Genomic DNA, 24,637 nt, shown 5'->3' on the forward strand with positions numbered 1-24,637 from the left:
ATCTTTGTTAAAAACAGCAATAGGCCTACACCCCGAACAGTCCTTCGGTCATTTGCCTTTTTTAAGGATTAAGGTAATATCAGGGAAGGCTACCAGATATGAAGGAGTGTTCCAGCATCTTAAGAAAAGGGTCTAGAAATAAGCCATGAAACTCTTTATAAAAGTCACTTCTCAGGCCATTTGGCCCTGGTGCTTTACCTTACTGTAGGCTTTTGAGTGCTAAGAGAACCTCCTCCCCAGAGATGAGAGCATTTAATTCACATTTTTGTGCATCAGTAAAAGAAAGATTCCATCTTCTCTGAGGCTCCCAGTAACTGTTCTGCTTCATATAACTGAATGTAAAAGTGTCTAAAAGTGTTATCATTATTTTTATTGTCAACGTGACGGATGCCATTAACATCTAAAATTGAAGATATCACTTGGGTGTCCGTCATAACTTTAGTTAGGCAACATAAGTACTTGCTAGGTTTATCTCCATATTCATACAAACTTTGCTTTGAAAAAAGAATTGCACTCCTCACTTGTTGGGTTAACAAGCATCTAAGTCTCTAAACTCCAATTCTTTTTCAAGCTTTAGATGTTGTGCCAATTGCTTTCGCTTTTTGGAGGCTGAAAAGGCCATAATCAAAACCCTGATGTAGGCTTTGGATGTCTCCCACAATAGAGAGGTGTTATCAGTAGACTAAAATCGAAAATTCACTTTGCAGATAAGAAATAATTTTCTCATCCTTCAAGAGACGTGCTTAGAACCTCTGATTCATGGTCATTTTTAAGAAGTGAAACTGCCAACAACCCTTAAATGTTGCTTTAAAGTCATAGGCTATTGTACTTCTGTATATATGGAACACAAAACAATGTTAAAATGATACAACACTAAATACACTAAATTCTGTAAAAGTTATGCACGACTTACTGGTATTAACGGTATGACGGTGTTATTAAAGCAATACGGTGGAGCTTTTTGTTCCACAATCGGGCAGAGAGTGTTCTGTTTATTCACAGTTTTACACTCTAACTTTCGTAGCTATAACATGGATTAATTTAGCTTCAAAGTTGTGTATGTTTTTTTCAAATATTATCAACAACAGCCTGGTGTAGGTAAACAAAATTAATCTGCTGCCTCAGTCGTTACAGATGTAATGACGTTTAGGTCACGTGACGTGGCGACAACGCGCCACAAAACATTGTTGGACTCAGTCTCAAGATCAGACTTTTTGAATCTGTTCTGTTTAAGTGCGTTCGAAGTGTAAAACTCTGTCAGAGACTGCTTTTTAAAATGGTACCCCAACAAACCCCTTTGAGTAATTGCACTTAGCTATTTTGATGGCTACAGTATTCGTTGATACCTTGATTGAAGTCGTGTTCCAAATCTCCCACAGTGATAGTCACACCCATTAAAGAGTCATAAAAAAAAAGCGAATCGTCCTCCGGTGACACACTCTAACTGTTGCAGCTGCCCGGAAAGCTAGTTTTAGACAAGTCGCTAACCGTAGACAGGGCGATAACAGCGGGTTGTTGACTTGCTAATGTATTTTACTACATTATTATCAAAGTTAGCAGGATATCATCCGGACCTTTAGCAGTAAGAGGAGGAAAATTACCAAAAGTGGCAGGTAGGTGGTCAACAGAGACGTTTTGCTTCATTGCTTGCTAGTAACAGTGTGTCAGACTGTTGGGCAAAACACCAAAAGGTAGCTAACTAGTCACAATATTGTTGTCAACTAAGTAAATTGCTATGGCGTAAGTAACGGGGACATTATAAGAACAAACTGAAAGGTATGCCAAGAACGTTTAGTGACATGAATACGTCAGCAGCTAGCTTGATCCCTTCCCTCGACTATAGCTAAAGAAACTCAATTTAGTGGCGTTATATAGTTTCATGCTTTCTTTCAGCCATTGTTTGGGTTTAGTTGGGCATGTAAAGGACGATCCAGCTTAACTTTGCTAGCTGGTTTGCCCCTTTTCCATGGGCCTGGCGATATTATCTTTATGCCTCTGTATTTAAGTATTAAGACTAATATATAAATGTTGGAAGTCATATTTAATACAATTTGAATCGGACAGTGACATGCTGGGGTCAAATAATAACTCTAGGTCAACAGGATGAGGTCAACAGTAGTCGTCTGGGATGTTCTGATTGTACAGGGTCTTCTCCACTACAATACCACATGGTGGCGCTGATGCATAGTGAGGCATGGGCTATATTAGCCTGATTACTTATTTATTCACACATAACCACATTCAATGAAAGTGAATGAGATATCCCACGAGGAATACACACCCATTAAGATAGCTAACATCTGTCTAGTCATCTCTGAAGCAGTTACTGTATTTGAAGATGTATGAGACTATTGTTAGTATGAACTTGCACACCTTTTCTGGCTACTCCAAATATTCAGCTGTAACATCACATTGATAACTTCTAGGGATGCAGGATATTGGATTTTTTGCCGATATCCGATATGCTGTTATTTTCCAACCCTTTTTGCTGATTTCGATAGCGATATATGAGGCACATGTATTTTTCCACCTAATGGCAGAGAACATCAAGTCTCCCCTGGAGATATCATGCCTAGTCTTATTGTCGTGACCCACTGGCAGATGCAGAAGTAACATAATACAGTGCTTTTTGAAATGTACACATTCACTGGGCAATATAAGAAAAGTACTTAACTAAAATGGGTTGATTTATCGGCAGAAAATATCTGCAGAAAAATGACCTATCTGCCGATATGTTATTGCTGATAAGCCATAATCTGCAGATACAGATAACGTGCCAATAATGCCATTAGTGTGAGCAACACACACTCACACACCTTTACAGCCTGCTGTAAAGTGAAGTCACATATATAACTTTGGCATCATGAAGTTCTGTGTTGACGAAATACCATATTTTTGTAAGAGAACCTTCCCATCACAAATTAAACAACGTACCATATCAGGTAGTTCAGCATAGGAAGCATGAGACTTGATTTGCATTTCAATATTTTTGACTACTTTTCCTGTCCAGGCTTGCAGACTTTGTAGGGCTGGTTCTGCTGGGTTTGTATTTGTTGTAGTTTACATGTTGTGTTACTGTGTCTGTACTGTGAGTGATTTTGAGTTGTGTTTCAGATTAGAGATGGAAGGAGATGACTGCAGTTTTCCTCCAGATTCATCGGATGATCTCTCGCAAAGAGGAAGTGTTGCTTCTTCTGCAACACTTTCCCGTGGTATGCTGCCGCAAATAATATGCCTCACTCTTGAACAACATGTGTTATATTTATCTGTAGCGAACTGAGACAGTTTACACTCCAAATTGTATCGTTGTCTTGTTTGTCTTATTTTCATTTTGCTTCTTTGTGTTCACACAGCTCAAGATGTGCTTATATACCTGTTCGGTGAGAGCGCTGTACACTTATCAGTAGAAGGGCTTGGCAGTGTCAGTGTCCAGGAGTTGGGCCGCAGTGTCCGTGAGGCTCTCCATGTTCCTGAGTCCGTACAGGATGCTTTTGCCTTCTGGCTTTGTTCTCCACTACTCGGTAAGAACATTTTCCTCCCACTGTTTTCTCCCATGATGTTAGAATGTTGAAGTGTATGCTTCCTTCTTCTGGCTACAAAATGTTGCAGTTATATGTGATATTTTTGTCAGATAGCTAGACAGGAAATGAGAGATGCTTACATCAGCCTGAATAATAATACATTAAGTGCTGTACTGCTGTTTTAGGATTAAGCTGGTATAAGTAGGTTCAATACAGTTTGTTTAATATCTATGTATTCCACTGCAGTAGAACAGTCTTTGCTTTTGCTTTGTGGCTTTCAGATACTTTACTTCGGTGTAAGCATCTCCAGTATAACAATAACAAACAAACAAGAATAAGAGCAGGAAAATATACACATCTGACTTACTGTGCTACTTTTGCCTGCTCCTTACTCCTCAGATTTGCAGTTAAAGGCGAGGCATCAACCATACAAACTGTGTCGGCAGTGGCAGGACTTGCTGTATCGCTTCACTCTGGCCTCAGAGGAAGACATTTCACAAGGTGTGTGAGTCGGTGTTTTTACAGGCATAAAGTAAACTGTAATTTTGTCAAATCTTGTCTGAATAAGGAGCCTGTTTTCTTTAATACAAGTTATTATTGGAAATTTCTGGTTGACAAACAGGATTTATTATAATTATATACACTTAACCAGGTTTCTCTCAGAGTTGTTATAAGAGCACTTGTGTCCGACAAAGACAGGAAAAGGGTGGCAGCGATGCAGTCAGAAGCAATGAAAGGAAAAATCATAACTTGTAAGGATATGCCATAAAGCCAGGCTGAAAATGAGACTGAAATGAAGAAGTTTATGTACTGTATGTTTATTACCACAGCTGAACAATACATTATTTAAGTAAAGTAAGGCCTTATTTCTTCAGAACACGCCCCCTTTCTTAAAAACGTCAACCGATAACCAACAGCAAAAAGGCTACATCACTATATATATCACTATACATCACTATACATCACCATCATGTACTTGAACCACTAAACACATAAAATACACCAGCTTTGGTTCACAACTATGTCAGTGTGTAGAGGGGAAATGTGATTACTTACTAGCTTGTAAATGTTGTTTTATAGTACCTTAAATACTGCTGAGTGCAATGAGTCTCAGTGCCCTGGTGTCTTCACACGCTGTGCCTCTGCATACAAAGCACAGCCTGTTTCTCTCTGCAGCTGTTCCCTGTGGATGTGTATCTTATTTATAAATACTTGGTGCTTAGTAGCTTTCTCAGAGTAAATACAGGTAGAAGTGCTGTCAGGTCTCTTTGGAATAAGTAAAAGGAAAAGCAAGGAGTAAAGCAACAAACACTTGTAGCGGAACAAGCAAAGCGAAGGCTGCATCGTGCAGAACATCAAACGGCGTGAAGAGAAGCCGCTCAGAGAGAGAGAGTTTACAGTAGCTGTTTTTAGTTTAGAAAACATGAAATATTTATGTTGTGTATTTTTAAGGAACTAGCCCATCATACAGAGGTGGCAATGTAGCATTATAAGTATCGCTAAACTGTAGTTCTATAGGAGAGCTTTTAATCAACAGAAAATGAATTTTTAATCTATTTTTTAAATACATTTTAGTAAAGATAGACCGATATGTTTTTTCAGGGCCGATACTGATACCGATTATTAGTAGTCAAGGAGGCCGATAACTGATATTTGGAGCCGATATTCATTTGCAGTAAAAGTTAAAATATTGGCGTCAAAATTTTGAATAATACAAACTCCAACACTTAACTTTGTTTAAATGCCTTTAAGCATATGTTTATTAAACAAACAAACAAAAAGCGCAGGGAGTTCCCAGGGTCAGCAGCATCTCTTATAAAGTTAACTGAAAATTTAAATAAATAAATAAATAACTTCCTGAAGTTTTATAAAGTAAATAAAACACAGTTAAATAAAATTTGCAAAGAAATGAACTCTTATTGGCCGATGCCGATATGCGTCAAAATGCCAAATATCGGTGCCGATAATCGGTCTATCCCTACATTTTAGTCATTTTCCAAGCACGAATTGAAAGAATGTGCAACTAAAGGCCCAACTATATTTGCTGGGTTTTCTTTGTCTATGTGAAATTAAGCTGGATTTATTTAGATTTTGGACTAAACACTAAGCAGGATCAGATCCGAATCAGCTTTGTTGTGCACATATTAGGAATCTTACCCCTCTTTTAAATTGTTCTAATTGTATCTTTACACAGTTTCAAGTGCAATTTACAGGAGACAGATGTTTTGGTGTTTATTGCTCTGTAGCATCTTATGACAATGTAAGGACTGCCGCAATTTGTTAAGTGTATATATATATAAGTTATATACGATGTACTCAGTCAAGCACACAACTTCCTGTTAAGTTAACTTTGAGGGGACAGACAAAGTCGTACATGAGGCGTCAGACTCTGACTCAGTGTGGTGTTGTTTGTCATGACTTTGACACTCAGAGATGAACAGCCTACACTACACTGTGTGTGATGCTGCAGGTCGTTTCAGGAGGACTGCTGATAGTCTGCAAAGTGCACCGCGATAAAAAATAGAAAATGACAGCTTCCCAGTATTCCACCAGAAAGAATTGCATAATCCATTAAATGTTATGTTTTTGTGGATAATAGAGGGTTTCCGCCCACAATGCATTACAGGACAATACAATAATAGCAGAGTGGGTTTGAGGGGGCTTGACTGGCAGATTCCCCCACCTCCACCACAGTGTTTCTCTATACTCTCACTCCTCCGCTCTGGGCTGAATCCCACTCAGTGACAATTAAAAATAAAACTGGTCTCCTGTCCCAAATGCATCATTGTCCTCTGCTTTTTCCTCAGATGAACCATATCTCCAGTTCCGCCGCAACGTGTTTTATCCAAAATCTAAAGAGCTGCAGGTACTGGCACATGCTTTTATTTTATGAGTGAACTATGAAGGTTTTGTCCTCAGACCGACTGTGAGCTGTTTTTTGATAACTGTTGTTTAATTGTTTTCACCGTCTCACTCCTGAGCAGATAGATGACGAGGGCGTGCTGAGACTCCTGTATGAGGAGGCCAGGAGCAACATCCTCACAGGTCGATACCCCTGTGATCCCGAGCACTGGACGGGTCTCGGTGCCTTGTCTCTTGCTCTTGATGAGGGAACGGGTCTCGACGACCAACACTTTACTACTACTGTCAGGTCAGTAAAGACCATATTCTGTGCGGGGGTTTTACATGTTTAATTCTTCACATGATCTCATTGTTGACACTTTGGTTTCTCTTAAAGCAATAGTTCCACCTTTTTGGAATTATGCTTACTGTATTTGCTTTCTCAACATTTCACACCAAGAGTGAGATGAATGGACAGAGCCAAACTAGCCCCTGCTTTTATTTTTATGCTATGCTAAGCTAATCACCTCCTGGCTGTATTTTGCTATTAAGCAGACAGACATTTGATTGGTATCAAACTTCTCTTTTAACTTTTTATCCCAGAGGGACAAAGGTTTTCTATAGCTATTTATTAATAAAGACATGTATAAAAGTTATTTTAACACTATTTCAATTTATTTTTATTTGAATCACATTCAAAACACGCACATATTACAGCCTGCCATCTGTTTGCACCATGTCGAGTTTGCAACCAGTGCGGTAGTTGAGCTCAGCCTACGGTAACGTTGATTGTTGTGAGGGTGGCGGCTGCACTGGCGATCATGACTGTGCATGTCTGTGACGAAGCTTTAGTTAGATTATAGCGCCATCATCTGAGTAAAATACCGTAACACAATAACGTACCTCTCTCTGCATTTGAAAAAAATGTCTTAAAAGGGCGTCCTATACGCTGCATTTTACAGTTGAAGTAAATTTTAGATTGAAGTTTGCATTGCATCTTATTATTGTAATAGTAACTTTTTTTTAAGCATTGATGGAAATACTTGAATGTGTTATAACCATGTGTACAAACACTGATGTTGCCAGAAAATGAAACGAACGTTGCTCACTTTAAAGTTCAGATAATCATCACTTTGCAGGCCTGATATTTTTAAGCAGTGACTGATCCTACTTGACCTTCTGTACTTCAGCTCCAGCACTTGCTTACAGTTGCATTTTGTTGGCATTTGACCTGCTTTTAGTTCGCCTTTTTTAGAAAATGAAGAAGTAAGTTTTGGCCACTTCTGTAAGAGGACACACTCGAGAGAACAGGCGATGTGAAAAACAAAACTCAGTCCCTCGGCGCACATCCTCTAAAGGGCAGCCTGCAGACTGAGCAGCTTCGAGTGCCTCAGCACAATCAGGGACAACAAGATGCAATTTGCTGAAAATCCACAGGCATTGTGAAAAAGGTCAACAGTGCTTTGGGCTGATGGGGCTCTGATTTTTTAAAGTGTTGATAGCTCTCATTGTGTCACAGCAGTGTGTTTCAGCTGATTGTTGGTTTGTACATGTCAAGTGCAAGAATGCGTGAGATGACATTTTTGATTGGAGTGGGATGATCATGGGAATGTGGATCTCTCGAGGCTTGATTGTGATTGAGAATAATGGGTACTTGACAGGGCTCCTCCAACACTGCACGTGTAGAACTGAAATATGAGTCTCATCTCTGATCTTATTTTAGGTCCTAATGACACAAGAGATGATAGTAACACACTTCTACACAGATATTTATAAGGATGTCTCATGTTTGTGTGCAGTAATGTCTTTGTTTGTGTCTGTGGTTTGTCTCTGATGTATTTACTTCCCATAAATGTTTTTACATCTTAAGTCAATAACTGTCCCAAGCTTCTCCAAATGTAGAGGATATAAAAGAGACACTTAATAGTGATAATCTCTGAGATTTTCATTTCAATAAATGCCGGTAATTCACTATCTATCGCTGAATGAGATAACACAATGGTGATTGAGCCTATGGCCGACTGATGAAAGCCTGGGTGTCTGTGGTGACTGTCGTGGAAAAAATCACAAGCGGCGCCCAGTTAGTTTTCCATCAGCCAGCAGTGGTTGGTCTGCCAGAGAGGGTAGGCGGAGCTAAGCGGCTGCTTTTCTGCTCTCTGCAAGTGTTGCGAGTAAACAGTAATCTACTATGGCTGAACAAACAAAGAAAAGATCGATGATCTACAGATACAACTTCAAAACTAAGTGAAAAGAAACAAAATGGACGCTCAGATTAAGTCAGGCATTCTACAAACAAAAGTAGGGCAAATCAAGAGTTAGAACCGCGACAAAGGGAGCCAACCGTAGATGTCTGGTTAAATTGGGAAGAGTGCTTTAAAATGTCACCAGTGGGAGGTGCCCAAGAGTATAAACATTTTCTTTAAGTTATCCCCTACACATACATCACATGCTTTTTAACAGGTCCTTAATACAGTCAATCAACTCCTCAATATATAACATGATTGGACAGTTGACGAAAAGAAACTATAAGCTTTATAATCTTGTTTTCTAGCGATGGAATCGTGCTTCTTATTGTAGTTACAGGTTTCAGCAGACGAAAACTTCAAAGCATCTTTAGTAGACTCCTTTTTCATAATACTAAGGAACAGAAGCCTCCCCATTAAGGGAGATTTTATATACGTATATATATCACAACATGAGGGGAGGTATTTGAGAAATCCTGTAACAGGTGTAACGTTTAACATGCTGTTGGTCTTTTGTTTAAAAGGGATGCACTCCAAACTCTGCTCCTACATCCTTTAAATGTACTTACTGCTTTGGACCAAAGCGTCAGTTGAATAAATGTAATGTTATGTAGTAAAATGTAGTACTAGTTTCTCTGACAACACAGAACCACATAAAGAGTTTGTCAGCATTCTCATGTGACTTCGTTATCCACATACGGAGAACAGATCCGGGATGTACACAGATTAGATGTACTTAAATCAAACCTGTTTCTCTGCTCCCCACAGAGAGAAGAAGCTGTCCTCCTTTGTGCCGGCACATGTCGCCATGGGTAGTGGAGGTTTGTTCTCCACTCTCAGAGGGAAGTCGAGCCGGCAGGCGGGGCTGGAGCAGAACCTCTTGGAGGCGTACAGAAAGATCAGCACATCTGCAGGAAACGCTCCTGAGCCCACTCAGCTCCTACACCAGTACCTCAACACATGTCACACTCTGCCTTATTATGGGTAAGGATGTCTGTGATGAGCCATACTGTTGCAAAAGTTGGTTTTACTGCAAATCACACCATGTGTATTAGGGTTTAATAAACATTCACTACACTAACAGGTGCGCTTTCTTCATGGGGGAGATTGACAAACCAGCGCAAGGGATTCTCCAGAGGGGAAAACGTAAAGCTGTCAACGTTGGAATCTGCCTGGAGGGAGTTTATGTGATGGATGTCAAAGAGAAGGTTCGCGCTGACAGCTCTATTAAACAACAACCCAACGCCACGCTTCTCACTTTGTGCACACTTGAAATGATCCTGATTTCTCTTGTTGTTCTTGTTTTCTCGCAGCATGTGCTGCTCGGCCTGCGTTTCAACGAGCTGTCATGGGACCACAGCTACCCCGAGGAGGAGGGGGACTCGCACATTCTCTGGCTGGAGTTTGATGGAGAGGAAGACGGCACTCCTGTCAACAAGCTCCTGAAGATCTACTCAAAACAGGTGAGAAAACATGATGTAAATATGATTCTATTAAACACCCACGCATACATTCACATCTGTATGTGGAGTGTCATCAACCAGCAGGTACACTGCGCCTCAGAACTGCGAAGTGTGTTGTGTTGCTATTTTGGGGTCGCACCTGTTGTGGTTGACACATCCACCATCTCTGCTGTAGTTTGAACATCAATATTAAGAGTATGTTTCCACCAGAGAGAGCGACAGATGTAGTCTTCTTATGTGTGTCTCACTTCACATGTCTCTGACGAGGAGAGAGGGGATAGAGCCCTCAGCACCTGGTGTTATTAAGGGCTTCAGGATCAGGTGCAGCTGCTGGGCCAGTTTGATTTTAAAATCTATATTAGAGTTGAAACCCAATAGATGTGAAATATGTTGTTGTGCTCATGACGTGCGATTCTCCCTCAATGATTGTCGGGTGGAAAAGGACTGTTGCAGCCAACAGATGGTGAAGAGACGTTACATAATGGCAGAGGCAGTAACACATAATCACACCAGGCTCTAATCCAAGGCTGGCAATGTGACCTTTATGTGCCTGTGGTTCACTAATGTACCATCAAAAGGAAAGTGTTGCTTTTTAATGTGAATGCTTCCGACCGTCAGACCTGATCATTAGTATTTTCTTTTCCGTCGAGCAGGCGGAGCTGATGAGCGGCTTCATTGAGTTCTGTGTGGAGCTGAAGTCTGCGTCTGAGGGGGCAGCTGCGGCTGAAATGGACGGCGAGGTGAGTTCCCAGCAGGCCGCCGGGCAGGACGGCGGCAGCAGCAAGAACGGACGCGGGGGACGGCGCGGGATGCTGCGCAGGCAGAGCAGCGTTCTGTGCAGTCGGGTCCATTCACTCAACACGATCAGCTACGTGGACAATGGTGAGTCCGACGGTTACAGGAGGTAGTGCTTACAGTAAAATGTTGAAAAATATGCCAGTGTATACTAAATGTATGCTACACCAGGCTAAAGTGACTGGCCATAGGTTACTTAAAGAGTGTCTACTTTTATACTGAGTATAATGTAGTTGTACAGAAGTAGTACAAACCTTAACTTTAAATGTGTTTATGTGCTTGACTGTACTAAAAGGGGACTATTTTACGTATACCTAGATACACCACAGACATACTACTGCACAGGGATGCAGAAATGTAACATTTTCTTTCACCATTTACTTTTCCATTGCTTAAACGATTACTCGAGTAATCGCTTTGTAGTTTTTTTTGTTGTTCATTTTCCAGTGCAGTTCAGTCTACAAAAGTTGCGCAGTGGAATCAATAAGGAGACAGTCTCCCTTTCCATGGGTGTGTGGCTTAATCAGCCACAAATGGCAGTTGTCGCCACCTGCAGGGACCTAAGCACTGAGGTGATTTCCTCCATATCGCTTCATCCCAGAGCTCCAGTGCGCGTGCGTTGCTATGCTGGTGAAGGAGCGGTCAGAGAGGGTCGCAACGATTGCCCACCTCTGTTCAACAATTTCATAAACGCGGGGTTTTACAACCTGGGAAAAGGCTGGGAGGGCCATCTGATCCTGCTTCAGTAGGAGAGCCCGCATCGTTAGGGCACTGTGGTGAAATTGTGCCACAAGGCGACTAGCTGCCCACGATGTGCTCTAAGTCAGGGACAGCCTTGAAACCGTCATTGATGTCCAGCTGGAGCGTGTGGGCCAAGCAGCTCACCAGCTCCCAATATTGCCATGCAAAGCTTTTTTTGCCGCTACCAGTCATGGTTTCACCAGCAGCTTCACAGTCTTCACAGGATTCTTTAGCTATAGTCGGCGTGCGGTTCCTATGACATCATCACTTGCAACGTTGCCATGGGGATTTTTTTTTTTAAACACAGAAAGCAACAAGCATGATAGCTTTTTAGATAACAATTAAAGCCCTACATGACAGGGAACTTATTGAGTACAAAACGATTGATTAGATTTTTATTAAGTACTCGTTTACTCGAGTACTCATTTGCACCCCGACTACTGCATTTGTATTTTTGTGAATGCTTTACATGTGATTGCACAGTAATTAAAATGCTTTTTATGATTATTACAATTGCACATTGAGTATACTCGGGGGTACTAGTATTAGAAAACACATTTATTTATGCGTTTATTTAAATGACCCAAATAGCACACTTGAGGGGAAAAATGAAACGGATACACCTGCAACAAATAATTTATAATATTTCTCAGGCTTTAGGTACACAAAGGTAAAGTACAATACAATTTTATGTGTTAAAATATGTTCAAATGTTCATTAAGAGTTAGGATATATGACAAGTTTCATTGACCACTGTATGTAAAGGCCTACTGTGTTGATGAGTGTAGTAACTTTAATCTGATTATTTTGTCATTATTTGCTTTTGTTGTCTTCCAGGAAAAGAAATCAAACGCTTGAAGCCGAAAAGAGCCGCCTCCTTTTTCACCCGACAGCCGTCTGCAGCGGCGTACTCCGCTGTGCAGGTGACAGAGAGTCTGGAGCAGGGTTAACCTCCCCGATCAGCTCTGGCATGTGCCTCCGAAAAAGACCAAACCTGAACAATTCACATTGAGATGAAAAGAAAAGACTTTATACAAGCTTGAGACATTTATCTGATAATATATGAAACTGCAAAGGACCAAGCGAGGGATCTGAGTGTAAGTTACAATATTTATCTTCTGAAGTTGTGTGTATTTAGAGAATACAGTAATGTGAAAAGAAAACAGCGATGCTTCCACGGTTAAACTGAAGAAGCTATTCATTAGATGGCCTTACTTAAAGAACACATAGCTTTCTGTGAGCACCATATGATGGACCTTCTTCATGAGTCTGACACAAGCCTTAGAGAAATCTCTCTGATCTTTCTGCAGTGGTCTGGAGCTGCATTTACTGCTAGTGTTTAGACTGTGTTATACCTCATGTGGGTATAACCACTGCATGACCTCTTTTTGGGGCTGAACATCAAGAACACAATATATCCTCTTTTATCATGACACAGAACGACCTCGTCAAAGCGTCAGTTAGCGAGTTACCACAGACTCTTTACAGTCAGCATGACGGGCACTTTCAGGGGATGATCTAAGGGCGTGTTAGACTATTCTGCTTTCTCAGACTGCCAGTGCCTTGCTCTCGTAAAGACAATGTAGAAGAGAACTGGTAGAAACATTTAATTGTTGGTGTTACTGATCAGAAAGAGTCCATATGGAAGCACACTTTCTGTGTTGCGGAGATTTCTTGTAAGTACATGCTTTTTAAGAATTGACAAGACTAATGTTTGCTGATATTTAAAGCTGGTTATAAAAGAAAGTAAAAGCAGGTGTTACATCCCACTTTTTTGTTTGTTAAAGTGAAATGGTGTGAGTGTAGGCTATATAACTAAAATAAGAGCATTAACCTGATATTTTTACAGCCTTCTGATGTAGAGGATTCAAAGTATCCTCAGTTGGTAGCATGACGTGATCTGCACCAATAAAATAATCGTATTAGAGTTAAAATCCACTCCAAACGTACAATCAGTTGAGTACAATTTAGTCCAATAAAAGTTATTTACTTAAAGGGCCAGATCGCCGATTTTCAACCTCAGTCCTGTCATGCTATTATGTGGAGCTAATGCCATTATGATAGAACAAAAAATGCAATTCAGCTCTGTGCCTTTTGGAGGACGATGTCTACTTCTCCAACGGGCCCTGAAAAACCTCCAGGGAGCTTGCTAAACTACACTTCCTCAGTGTAGGATGTCCGCCTCTGATGTCATGTCTCGTTCAAAATCGTCAGGTTTGAAATGTAGACTGCAGACCTGAAGATTTTTTAGACGATCCACCGGTATATTCTCGTCGTATTTCAGATTCTGTACCGCTCTGAGCCATTGCCTGCAGCGAAACGGTAGTATTTCACTCCAGCATCTCTCGCTGGGCTGTTCCTTTCAGAGGGAGGGGCGCAATGCACGCTGGGTGTTGTAGGAATGTAGACTGGGCGAAACCACAGACTGTTTGTATGACTTGCTCCACAGCTATGGTACCATTTCAAATATTATTGCTTCTATCGATTAAAGAGAACAGTGGCTTTTTCCAGGGCAAATTGCTCCTTTAAGCCAGTACTGCAGGTAACAATAATGTTATTCCTGCCACTAAATGATCTCCATGAATTGTCCATATGGCATATTATATTTACAGTTTAACTTCCAAATATGCATCATCACTACCAGTGAAATCCAGGCACAGGAATTAACACGAGTAATACTTCTGACTAAAATAAAAGAAAACTTTCTGTTAACCTGCCGACTCATTAACAAACGTGACTAATTCAAGCTGCAACTAACATGTGTAAGCAATGTGAAAGGCTTTTGCAAACACAATCGTGGTTGACAGATTTTAAAACAAGACAGGAAACACTATCTTGTGTTTGTTTTGTGTTACCCAACCTACGTATAAAGAATGAATGCTTCACTTTATCTGAAAATTACACTTTCTGAGATAGACAGTTTCCACTGGCTCAGATGACTCGTATCATTTTAATAAAAACTTCTGACTGTTGAAATCTCAGTGTGTACACCAAAGCGCGCCTGTCTAACATGCTGCAACACAGCGTGCTACCTAACTGGTCCAGCCACTCCACTTTAACGCTGATACAGGCGGGTTCTGTCTTTGCTGTACAATTAGCAAACACGCTCACATCACTAACGGCCCTGACAGAGGGCGTATATCTTTATAAACTGCCTCCACTTGAACACTGAACTTCCTGGTTTGAGATGTGGTTTCATCATGTATTCCTCCTGATTCCCCCGAGCATGCAAACTGCAGAATGTTTTACATTTCTACACTTCATATTGTTATCTATTAGCTACTGTCTGTAACCTGACTGCTGCAGTCGACTGTATTGTTGCTAACTCACACTATGCATGTCACATTGTAGACTAGGCATTCCAACAGACTACACATGATGTGATGCTGCACTATTAATACTAATACACTGTTTATAAGTCTTTTACATCTGCAGATGTTTTTGTATTGTTTGTTAGCTTTTATGAGAAAATATTTTTACTTTTACATTTTCATATACTTTGTACACAAGAATGAAGTGAACAAACAGGTCATGTAAAGCATTATCTTCTCGGGCAGTCACTTTGCAGGAGCATCAAGTGCCTTTTTGTTCGTACTGAGTTGGCGTCTGAATATTGTTGTTGCTTGGAAACAAGAAATGTGTGCTATTGCTATGGTTTAAAATAAATGACATGTATTTTGTAATATAGGCTATTCCCCCACATTTTAACCAGACAATGCATTTCACCTCTCCTAGCTGATGTGAGTACGTATATTGATGTTCTGGATGACTACATTGGGCTGCTGTTGAACAGTGTGTTGTGGTTTCTTCTCAGTAAAGTGGTCACTGATGCCTTCAGTAAAATATGTCTGATATGCTTTTTTTAAATAAACAGATTATAAAGTGGGCCAGTTTCTCTGGAAATATCTATTTAAAAAAGTGTTTTTTGCCATCCAAAGCCTGACTGTTACCTCATGTCTGATTGTACTGAGGCAACAGGTTGGTATTTATTGAACTGTGTTTAGTATCACCCTTTAGCCAATGTCTTTTTTAGCAAAGAAAGCAACAGCTCAATGCTTAAACCTCCTGCTGCATTTCAGTAAAGCACATGTAACAAGGTGCAGAAAAACCAGTGTTACATTACAATGTGCAGGGATATAAGAGTGGTATAACACTGCAAGCAAATCAAAGGGCATTTTTACACTGTAAAAGTATTGCCCATGATGGAATATAAAGGCCTAATCTTTTGTTTGATTTCTAATCTTTGACCAATAAAATGAAAATGTTTCTCTATGAAGATAAAGCCTGTTGCCCTTTAATTCTAACATCTAATTTTCTTGATTCTCCTGCAGCAATTTTAGCTGTGGCATTTAGAGCAAAAATCTGTCGATACCATAAGACAAAACCTAAAAAATTTAGCAGTTTTCAGCATGTTTTTTTGTATTGACGTTGTTTTTTAGCTAATATGCAGTCACTATTGATGTAGCAAGTATCTGCTTTATTTTAATTTTGTTGAACAAACGACGAACGTAATATTTACATTTCATTTGAATAGTATCAGTTTTGACAAGCTACTAACATATATAATATCCATATTTATAAAATAAATGCATTTATATATCCATTATTGCGGTTCTTTTATAGGCTGTATACCAGCCTGACATGCGCAGTAACGGACTTCCGGTCTGTCAGCCCATTCCTATCAGAAAACTCTCGTGACGACGTTACATCGGATAGGCTACAAACCCGGAACTATTAACGTTTTCAAGCTAACTGCTTGTGTCTTATGAGAATAGTGACATTTTCTGACCAATTATTTTTAAAAGCCTTCTGATGTCTATGCAGGCAGCTAAACTAAAATAATACCAGTCACTGTGAAGTAGGAAGTTATTGTTTTCAGTAAGTGTTTGTCACTTTTCTTCTGCCAGGTTGGACGCTCGTCATCTTTGTTTATCGTCATTTAATTTGTACATTTCTCAGCTGGTCGGCGTTCGGTAGCGTTATGGACGGCGAGGTAGACGGCCCGGTAACGGATGACTCCGGGAGGAGGCGAAGGGTGCACGGCATGTTGAAGCTGTACTACGGGATGAATGAAGAAGGAAAGGCCGATGAGCAGCCGGAGTCCCTGGATCCCTGCGACATTAACGGGCCGCATTTCGACCCCGAACATTTCCTCAACAAGGTGAGGGACCACTGCTGACATGTTTACTGTTTCTACAGTGATACAACTAACAGAATTAGCTCCTCCATGTATTCTGTTAATGCTGCTGTCAACATGTATATATTAGTGTTTACTGCAGCTGTTTAATGTATAGGATTAATAACTTGTCCTGTGTTTATGTATAAAAAGATAAGAATATCATAATAAAAACATAGTCACGTGATTAATTTTTATTGTTTTAAAGCCTGATTGTGACATTGTGTGTCTTGTGTCCAATCACAGCTCAGGAGGGAGTGCTCTCTAGCAGAGTTGATGGACCAGGAGACCTGCATGGTCAAACAGATCCGCTCTTTGGACAGCGACATGCAGACGCTGGTGTATGAGAACTACAACAAGTTCATATCTGCTACAGGTGCGGGGACGCCTCACTCACTAACAGTTAAAATACAGTTGAAATATTCTCATGTTTTGTTTAAGTGTGTGTGTGGACAGTTGAACCATATTTCCATTTGCTTTACAGACACCATAAGAAAGATGAAGAATGATTTCAAAAAGATGGAGGATGAAATGGATTGTCTGTCTGCTAACATGGCAGCAATCACTGAATTCAGTGCGAGTATCAGTGGTACCCTTCAGGATCAGCACACACAGATCACAAAGCTCTCAGGTGAGTAAACTCGTAGTCCTGTTGTTGAAACAGTTGTGGGGGCATCATGGTGGTTATTTTCATGTTTCTGTCTTTCCATGTTTTTCCTCAGGGGTTCACACTCTGCTGAGGAAGCTGCAGTTTCTGTTTGAGCTGCCTGCTAGATTGAATAAGTGTCTGGAGCTGCAGGCCTACGCCCAGGCGGTGAGATCCCACCGCCGTGCCCGCTGTGTGCTGCAGCAGTACAGCCACCTGCCCTCATTCAAGGGGATCCAGGACGACTGTCACGCAATCATGGACAAGCTGGCACAGGAGCTTCGACAGAAGTTCAGGTGGGAAACTGTCAGTCTTAAATCTGATTAGAGATGCCACTGTGAAGAAACATGACACTGCAGAGTCCTGTTCAGTGCTACAGCGTAAAGTAATAGACAAGTTCAACCAAATGTTATGAGCCAGTAAAAGAGATCACAATTGAAATAACATAATTCACTAACAAAAATGTTTAATGAATTAAAAGTCTGTGTTTATGCATTTCCTTTAGTGTTTTGTCACACTAACAAACAATACATTTAGGCGATCTAATCTCTATTTAGGCATGCAACTGGATTTTAGTATAGGAAGTGTTCTGGTTTCTGTATGTAGTCCGAGTAGTATTGACCAATCACATGTCAGCAGGCTGCGGCGTATGCAGGAAAAACAGTTCGTGTGGAGATCCCGGCTCCCATCAGCTGACAACGATTAGCTCCTTATTTATCTCTTTAAACAGACATCTGCATGCTAACAGCTAACAATCTGTTCTAGATCAAAAATCAAACTTGAGATAAATTTCCTTGATGTGGTGTCACGAAAGCCGTTGAGCACTTTGATTTCACGACTTCCTCGAATGCATCAAATGATCGCTCTGACCTCCATTCAACAAACGAGCATTTTAAAGTTTTCTTCTCCTCTTGAGGAAAAACCTGACAAAGCTTCATTTTTACTTTTCACAAATCTGCACCATGATGTTGAAAGTTTGGCAAAGTTAAGACCCGTTAATTAAAGTAAATCACTCGAAAAAAGGTTTCTTTTTCAGGTTCATACCGCTGTAGTTAGCCAGAGTGCAGCCTCTCTGTAACTTACTGTTGACAGTGGAAATGAGACTCACCAGAAACAGATGAACAGGCGCCGCTCCGGGGGATTTAATGATCCAAGAAATGACGCCGTTTATTTTGCTGACATATGTAGAGGGGCGAATTTCTCTTTGCTTTTGATCTGAACACATGGTCACTTCTCAAGTTGCTAACTGGACTGTAAACAGTGGAGCACACGGAATGGGAAGCCTTGGCTGGAAGTCTTTTTCGCTGAACGCTGGTTAAACCGGAATGCCTGAAATGTTTGCTGTCGGGCTCCGAGATTGGCTGCTGTCTAACAGTAGCTAATCTGTTATCAAACATGGTACGACATCAGGCCATAACTTTACATGTGGCCTGCTGTCCCTCCTGATTTTCACCATCAATTTTCTTTTCAGTCGTTCATCAACCAGGAAGCAGTGAAATTTGTAATATTACCTACATTTCTACAGCTTGCTACCTGAAACTAAGACTGCAGGACAGCAGAGAAAAATCAGAGCCGAATTGATGCTAAATTAAATATGACCGATCCTCATTTAGTAGTTTCAGACTTATGCCATTATTTAAGCAAATTAGTACTGAATATTTCCAATATTGTTTATTGCAGATATTCATGCTGCTCAAATAAAACATCAAAAACGTGCCATAATGCATATGTTTTGTCAAGACTGAATGATGTGCTTACCTGTGTAAAATATAAGTTTTATTTGTGTCTTATTTTTTGAATCCCTGTAAGATAAAATTTTTCGTCCCGTTGTGTTGTTTCTCAGGGATGGTGGCTCAAGCGCCAAAGATTTATCGGAGTGTGTGGAGCTGCTGCTACAGTTGGATGAGCCAGCTGAGGAGCTCTGTGATAAATTCCTGAGCCATGCACACTCTCGACTGGAGTCGGACCTGCAGGGTCTGGAAGCAGAGATAAGGCCGTACCCGTCTGTTTCATCCATGAAAGATGCTTCTGCACGCAGGTCGTCATCTTCTGCAGTCGCTGGATCTTCCACTGATAACTCCCCTAAAACGAGCGCTCTGTCTTCTCCCTCCTCAAACACTGACATCCTGGAATTCATAGACCGAGGCTGCAATGAATTTGTCAGCAGCTTATGTTTGGTAATCACATCCTATCAAGAACTATTCATCAACCACGCTCAGACAGGCGAGCTAGCGACTAAAAACATTCCTCAGATGGCGAACGGTAAGCTGCACGCTTTTGTGGATGATCTGGCTGCTCGTTATTTCTCGCTGGTGGAGCGGAGGATACAGGAGGAGAAGGGCGTCGCAGATAACTCCCTCCTGGTCCGAGCACTCGACCGCTTCCACCGCAGACTTCAGGCCGTGGCCAAACTGCTGCCAGGCTCTGCTGTGCCAAACCAGGGGACTGAGATAGTGATACGGGCGGCGACAGAGCGAGTCAAGCAGTACCTCTCTGCCCTGCAGAGCTTCTACATGGACAGCCTGACGGACGTGAGACAGGCCCTGGCAACGCCTCGGCTCTCTGTGGCCGGCGCTTCAGTTTCTGGAGGAGGAGGCCTTTTAGGGGGGTCGGCGTCCGGCAGAGATGCTCCAACGAGCCTGCCAGAGCTGCTCTCCTCCCTGTCAGCCTCCATCCTCAATCAGATTAAGTCAGTGCTGGCATCAGTGCATCTCTTCACAGCTAAAGACATCACATTCTCCAACAAGCCGTACTTCAAGGTGAAAAGTTTTCATGTGTTTTTGCCATCATGTTTTCAGTTTGCCCACAAAAATCTCTTTCTGTCCACCCCATACGCACTCATTAACCCACACGCATTGATTTAATAATGACTGCTATTTCTGTCTATGTTCTCCTCGCAGGGTGAATTCTGCAGCCAGGGTGTGCGCGAGAGCCTGGTGGTGAGCTTCATCAAGTTTGTGTGCCAGTCTTCTCGACAGTTTTGCGAGAGCGCAGGAGACAAAGGAGGCTCGACTCCTCCGGCCCTTCTGCTGCTGCTGAGCCGCCTCTGCCTGGACTATGAAACCTCGACTATCTCCTACATACTCACTCTCACGGATGAGCAGTTCCTCGTGCAGGTGAAGCGGCTCGTGAGCAGGAGCGTGCATAAAAGACCAGTACACTGTGAAAATGTTTCAAATGTTTCAGTGCCATCTAACAAGAAGTCTGTTTTATACTCTCTCAGCACCACAGTCCTGTCACACCTGTCACAAGTTTATGTGCAGAAGCCAGGGAAGCGGCACAGAAACTACTGAACCATTATGTCAAGGTAGGTACTCACTGAGGGAAAACAGAGACATCAGTGCCTTAAAAAAAACTCTTAAATGTGAATATTTTTCCTTTGTTTCTGCAGGTGCAGGGCCTGATTATCTCCCAAATGTTAAGAAAAAGTGTCGAAACTCGAGACTGGGTGAACACCATCGAGCCACGAAACGTCCGTGCCGTGATGAAGAGAGTGGTGGAGGACACCACCTCCATTGATGTGCAGGTCTAAATGATTATAATTGCGTCATTAAGTCCGCTCATTATGCTTCCATCACCCTCTTTGAGTGTGCTCTTTTACGAACCCTCTGTGCTCCACCGCAGGTTGGCCTTTTGTATGAAGAAGGTGTGAGGAAAGCACACAGCAGTGACTCCAGCAAAAGGACTTTCTCCGTGTACAGCAGCTCGAGGCAGCAAACCCGCTACGCCGCCAGCTACACACCGAGGTAAATCAGCTGCCAAGACATCAATGAGGGGGGAAAGTGCAGTTATCAAGCGGCTACGCTTAGTTTAGTTTAATAAGAGCACTTTTTATCTGTCAGAGATCTAAGTCTCAGACTAAATATGTGAGACTTTCAGTTTCAGTCATTTCTCTGATGTTTAACGTCCATAATTTAGGATGGATATTTGTGAATCCAGCTCATGTCATATTCTTGACTTTTCTAAAACCAAGGTCCATTACTTCACACCAGGGACCAGTTACACGTCTGCCATAAATGTTTCTGCTCATGAAGAATTTAGAGTGATTTAATGTTTGTATTTGAAAGTTTACTCTTAACAGCCACATTCTAAGTAAAGCTTGACACATACAGTATATCTGTAGGCAGATGTTATCTTGGCTATTCTTTATGTATGCTGATGTATCTATAATAAAACTTTCTTTCTGAATATATAATGCAGAAAACATCGCTCGGGGTGAAAATTTTAATTATTACACAGCTGTGTTAAACACTTGATTCTGACACTTGATACGTAGTCGGCTATTTCTCGATAACAGACCGTTGCTATGAAGAACAGACCGTTGCTAGGGATGGGGCTCTAATCACACAACCTGGAGGACTAACTGTAATCGTATCAATCATCCGAAAGAAGTCCGGTAAATTTGACGTTGGTCTGTTTTCAAAAGGAAAAAAGAAAAGAGGTAAAACAGCGGAGAGAAAGGAATAAATGTGAAAATTGAAGGCTACGACAGAGAGATCTACAAAACTGAAGATGGCACATGAAGTAAACTTTAAACAGAACACAGTACGGGGTACGGTAGTGTTTAAAAGCGGTGAATGGAAAAGAAAATATTAACAGACTCTGACAGTGACGAGACAGAAAACCTCAATCAGGTGCTGCGCTGATTCCTGCGGTCCAGTTCAACTTGTCGTACTTCACAATCAAGGTCAGGGTCCTGCTCACGCTGTCGGGGCTCTATTCCCTGATAACAACCTGCTCACTATACATTACCTCTTACATATACTTTAAGTTATTAGTATAAGAAAGAAGGGTTCTGAGTACCTTTGCAGAGTCTTATCTGTGGAAAATCGACACGTTAAAGGTCTGCAGGTTCCTGCTTGGATATTACTATATTGTAGCTTGGTCGGACTGAAATGTAGAAATTAAACATTTGTTTTTACCGACCCAACTTTTCAACGTTTGAATGTCTTGAGCGGCTGAAACATGTATCACACAGTATCATTTAAATATGGGATATCAGTGCACGTTTTCAGGCAGGCTCTCCTGGAAGGCATTCATCGTGTTGCACTCAGCTGTTCACATGTGACAGAAATAGCTGTGTCAACAAAAAAATCTAAGAGCGCTGAGAGAGAAGTTCAAATCCTGCTTCTTTTTCACCTCCGCACAGCTGACCAGTCACAGCCCAGCGTGGGCGTGAATGTCATATCATGGAGTCACTGAAATGGTCAGAAACACCAGTGCGGTGCTCGTGTAGTGTCGGGTGTACGGTCTCCTTTTTCCCCTCGTCATTTTGAAAATTCCCGAGTAAACTGACATATTTTCAGTCCATGGGTGGCATGGTGAGATGTGTGACAGGCATGCAAACAGACACAAGCAGCTCATCTGTATTACCTCCCTCACTGTCACTGCGTGTGGGCCATGTCACTAAGTTGTCGTTGATCAAAAGAACAAGGTCATTGTTTTAATTGTTGTTTAATTTTAATTGTCTTGTGTCTGCCTGCAGCGCTCCCATGGATACTAATCTACTGAGCAACATACACAAGCTGTTCTCTGAGAGGATCGACATCTTCAGCTCTGTGGAGTTCAACAAGGTGAGTGCAGATCTGTGTTCTGTCGCAGTGTAGTTTTCAGTGACAAACATCCCTCACACATTTCTCTTGATCGTCACAGGTCTCTGTGATGACGGGAATCATAAAAATCAGTTTAAAGACATTCCTGGAGTGCGTGCGCCTGCGCACGTTTGGCCGCTACGGGCTGCAGCAGATCCAGGTCGACTGCCACTACCTGCAGATGTACCTGTGGAGGTTCGTCTCAGACGAGAACCTTGTTCACTTCCTGCTGGATGAGATAGTGGGAAGCTCCGCCCACCGCTGTCTGGATCCTGCCCCTATGGAGCAGAGTGTGATCGAGGTCATCTGTGAACGAGGTTAAAGCTCAAAGTGCAGCACAGCCACCAACACTGTTACACAAACACAGACAGGATAACAATGTACGCCTGAACCCTGAATCCGAAAATCTAACACCGTCTTTGTTTCAAGATTAATTTTAAGTGTTAAACTACTTGATGCAGATTCAAAATATAACATGAAAATGCTGTTGTGCACAAATGCCTGACTGTCGCCTGAGAAAATGAAGAAACTCTCTGAACCAACTCCTCCTTTATTTGAGAATCTTTTACTACAATGAAAAGATGAATAAATCAACTCGCAGAAAAACTAAACAACACTTTGCTGCTATGTTGTCAAGAAGCTCTATCCTTAACTGTCAGTGAATTTGGGTCACATCTGCATTACACTCCAGGCAACTTGCCTTACAAAGTGCAGCCTCTAGTACTTGGGATAAATATTACAATAGTCATTTATAAACTATAAAATATGACAAGTGGATCTCTGTCATCACCTTTATCTGCACAGATAGTAAGAATAAATTATCCATGATAAGAGCTCAACTTTTTGAAGCTCTTATCCCTTGAAGGAGGGTTTAATGTGAATACAGAGTCTGAATGAGTAAAGAGAGAAGTTGTGTCTTGTGGAAATCTCATGTATTTATTATAAATGCTTTTAGTGGCCTTTATCTGATTATGTAATCCACGTGTAACACTAAAATAAATACAGCTGATTAATTGTGTCCTTTGCCTTCAGGTTAGTTGAGTCTCTGTTTTCAGTATGTTAACAGTTTGTTTTAGGAGTGCTTATGAAGTGTTTGTCCACAATAAACATGTATGAAGGTAAAATTCCATGTGTGTTCTAACTTTAAGAAACCTTCTGTTTTAAAGAGCAAATTTAAATGTAAATAATGTGAATAATTGTACGATTTCTTTCTCAGACTTTTAGAAGTCAACAGTACAATAGGTATTACTGTTATACAGGTGTATTTCACAACTTCCTCCCCCCGTTTATGCTGTTGACTGTCGCCACCTAATGAGCTCATCTGATTGGCTAAGCCCTCTTGTCCCCACCCTCTTCTGATGACCGCGGAGGAACCTGATTGGCTGAGAGAAAGCTCCATGCTGTGAAACGTCCATCGGGGGCGTTTCTATCTCCATGCTGCTGAATGGATAGTATCTCTTTACAGTCCCATCTACACCTACATTCCTAACACCGGTAAGACACTATTTATTACGTTACAGGACAAACTGATTTTTGCTTTTTTTGAATACGCGCTATATATTTCTGTGTGTCTCGAGCTCAGGTCGTGTTAGCATCAGCAGGTGACGGAACAGCCACACG

The 24,637-nt window shown here is 41.4% G+C and overlaps 2 protein-coding genes across 2 annotated transcripts; both read left to right on the plus strand.

Moving 5' to 3' along the window:
* The first annotated feature begins 1,464 nt into the window (after positions 1–1,464).
* Positions 1,465–15,447, plus strand: frmd8 (FERM domain containing 8). The gene is made up of 11 exons (XM_069669804.1): positions 1,465–1,613; positions 3,115–3,212; positions 3,354–3,521; positions 3,921–4,022; positions 6,329–6,387; positions 6,506–6,672; positions 9,374–9,589; positions 9,690–9,813; positions 9,919–10,068; positions 10,722–10,950; positions 12,442–15,447. The coding sequence occupies exons 2-11, from the start codon at positions 3,122–3,124 to the stop codon at positions 12,552–12,554; spliced, it is 1,419 nt and encodes a 472-aa protein (XP_069525905.1). The 5' UTR covers positions 1,465–1,613; positions 3,115–3,121; the 3' UTR covers positions 12,555–15,447.
* On the plus strand, positions 13,193–24,129 carry vps51 (VPS51 subunit of GARP complex). Its single transcript, XM_069669790.1, has 12 exons — positions 13,193–13,280; positions 16,564–16,765; positions 17,027–17,156; positions 17,265–17,411; positions 17,503–17,722; positions 19,270–20,185; positions 20,327–20,542; positions 20,650–20,733; positions 20,818–20,952; positions 21,051–21,172; positions 22,912–22,999; positions 23,079–24,129. Exons 1-12 carry the CDS (start codon positions 13,246–13,248, stop codon positions 23,337–23,339), a joined length of 2,556 nt encoding a protein of 851 aa, XP_069525891.1. The 5' UTR covers positions 13,193–13,245; the 3' UTR covers positions 23,340–24,129.
* Positions 24,130–24,637: the final 508 nt, after the last annotated feature.

This window comes from Semicossyphus pulcher, unplaced genomic scaffold, assembly GCF_022749685.1.
Source record: "Semicossyphus pulcher isolate SPU_LCO1_2020_fin unplaced genomic scaffold, fSemPul1.0.p SCAF_10, whole genome shotgun sequence".
In the NCBI taxonomy this organism is placed as follows: domain Eukaryota; kingdom Metazoa; phylum Chordata; class Actinopteri; order Labriformes; family Labridae; genus Semicossyphus; species Semicossyphus pulcher.

What these genes read in the sequence shown, in the direction of transcription:
- frmd8 (XM_069669804.1), top strand. Translation starts at nt 3,122, where the DNA reads ATGGAAGGAGATGACTGCAGTTTTCCTCCAGATTCATCGGATGATCTC. An exon ending in TTCTGCAACACTTTCCCGTG is followed by an intron (nt 3,213 to 3,353) that starts GTATGCTGCCGC and finishes GTGTTCACACAG; the next exon opens with CTCAAGATGTGCTTATATAC. An exon ending in TGATGGATGTCAAAGAGAAG is followed by an intron (nt 9,814 to 9,918) that starts GTTCGCGCTGAC and finishes GTTTTCTCGCAG; the next exon opens with CATGTGCTGCTCGGCCTGCG.
- vps51 (XM_069669790.1), top strand. Translation starts at nt 13,246, where the DNA reads ATGGAAGCACACTTTCTGTGTTGCGGAGATTTCTT. An exon ending in CCACCTCCATTGATGTGCAG is followed by an intron (nt 20,953 to 21,050) that starts GTCTAAATGATT and finishes GCTCCACCGCAG; the next exon opens with GTTGGCCTTTTGTATGAAGA. An exon ending in GCTCTGTGGAGTTCAACAAG is followed by an intron (nt 23,000 to 23,078) that starts GTGAGTGCAGAT and finishes TGATCGTCACAG; the next exon opens with GTCTCTGTGATGACGGGAAT.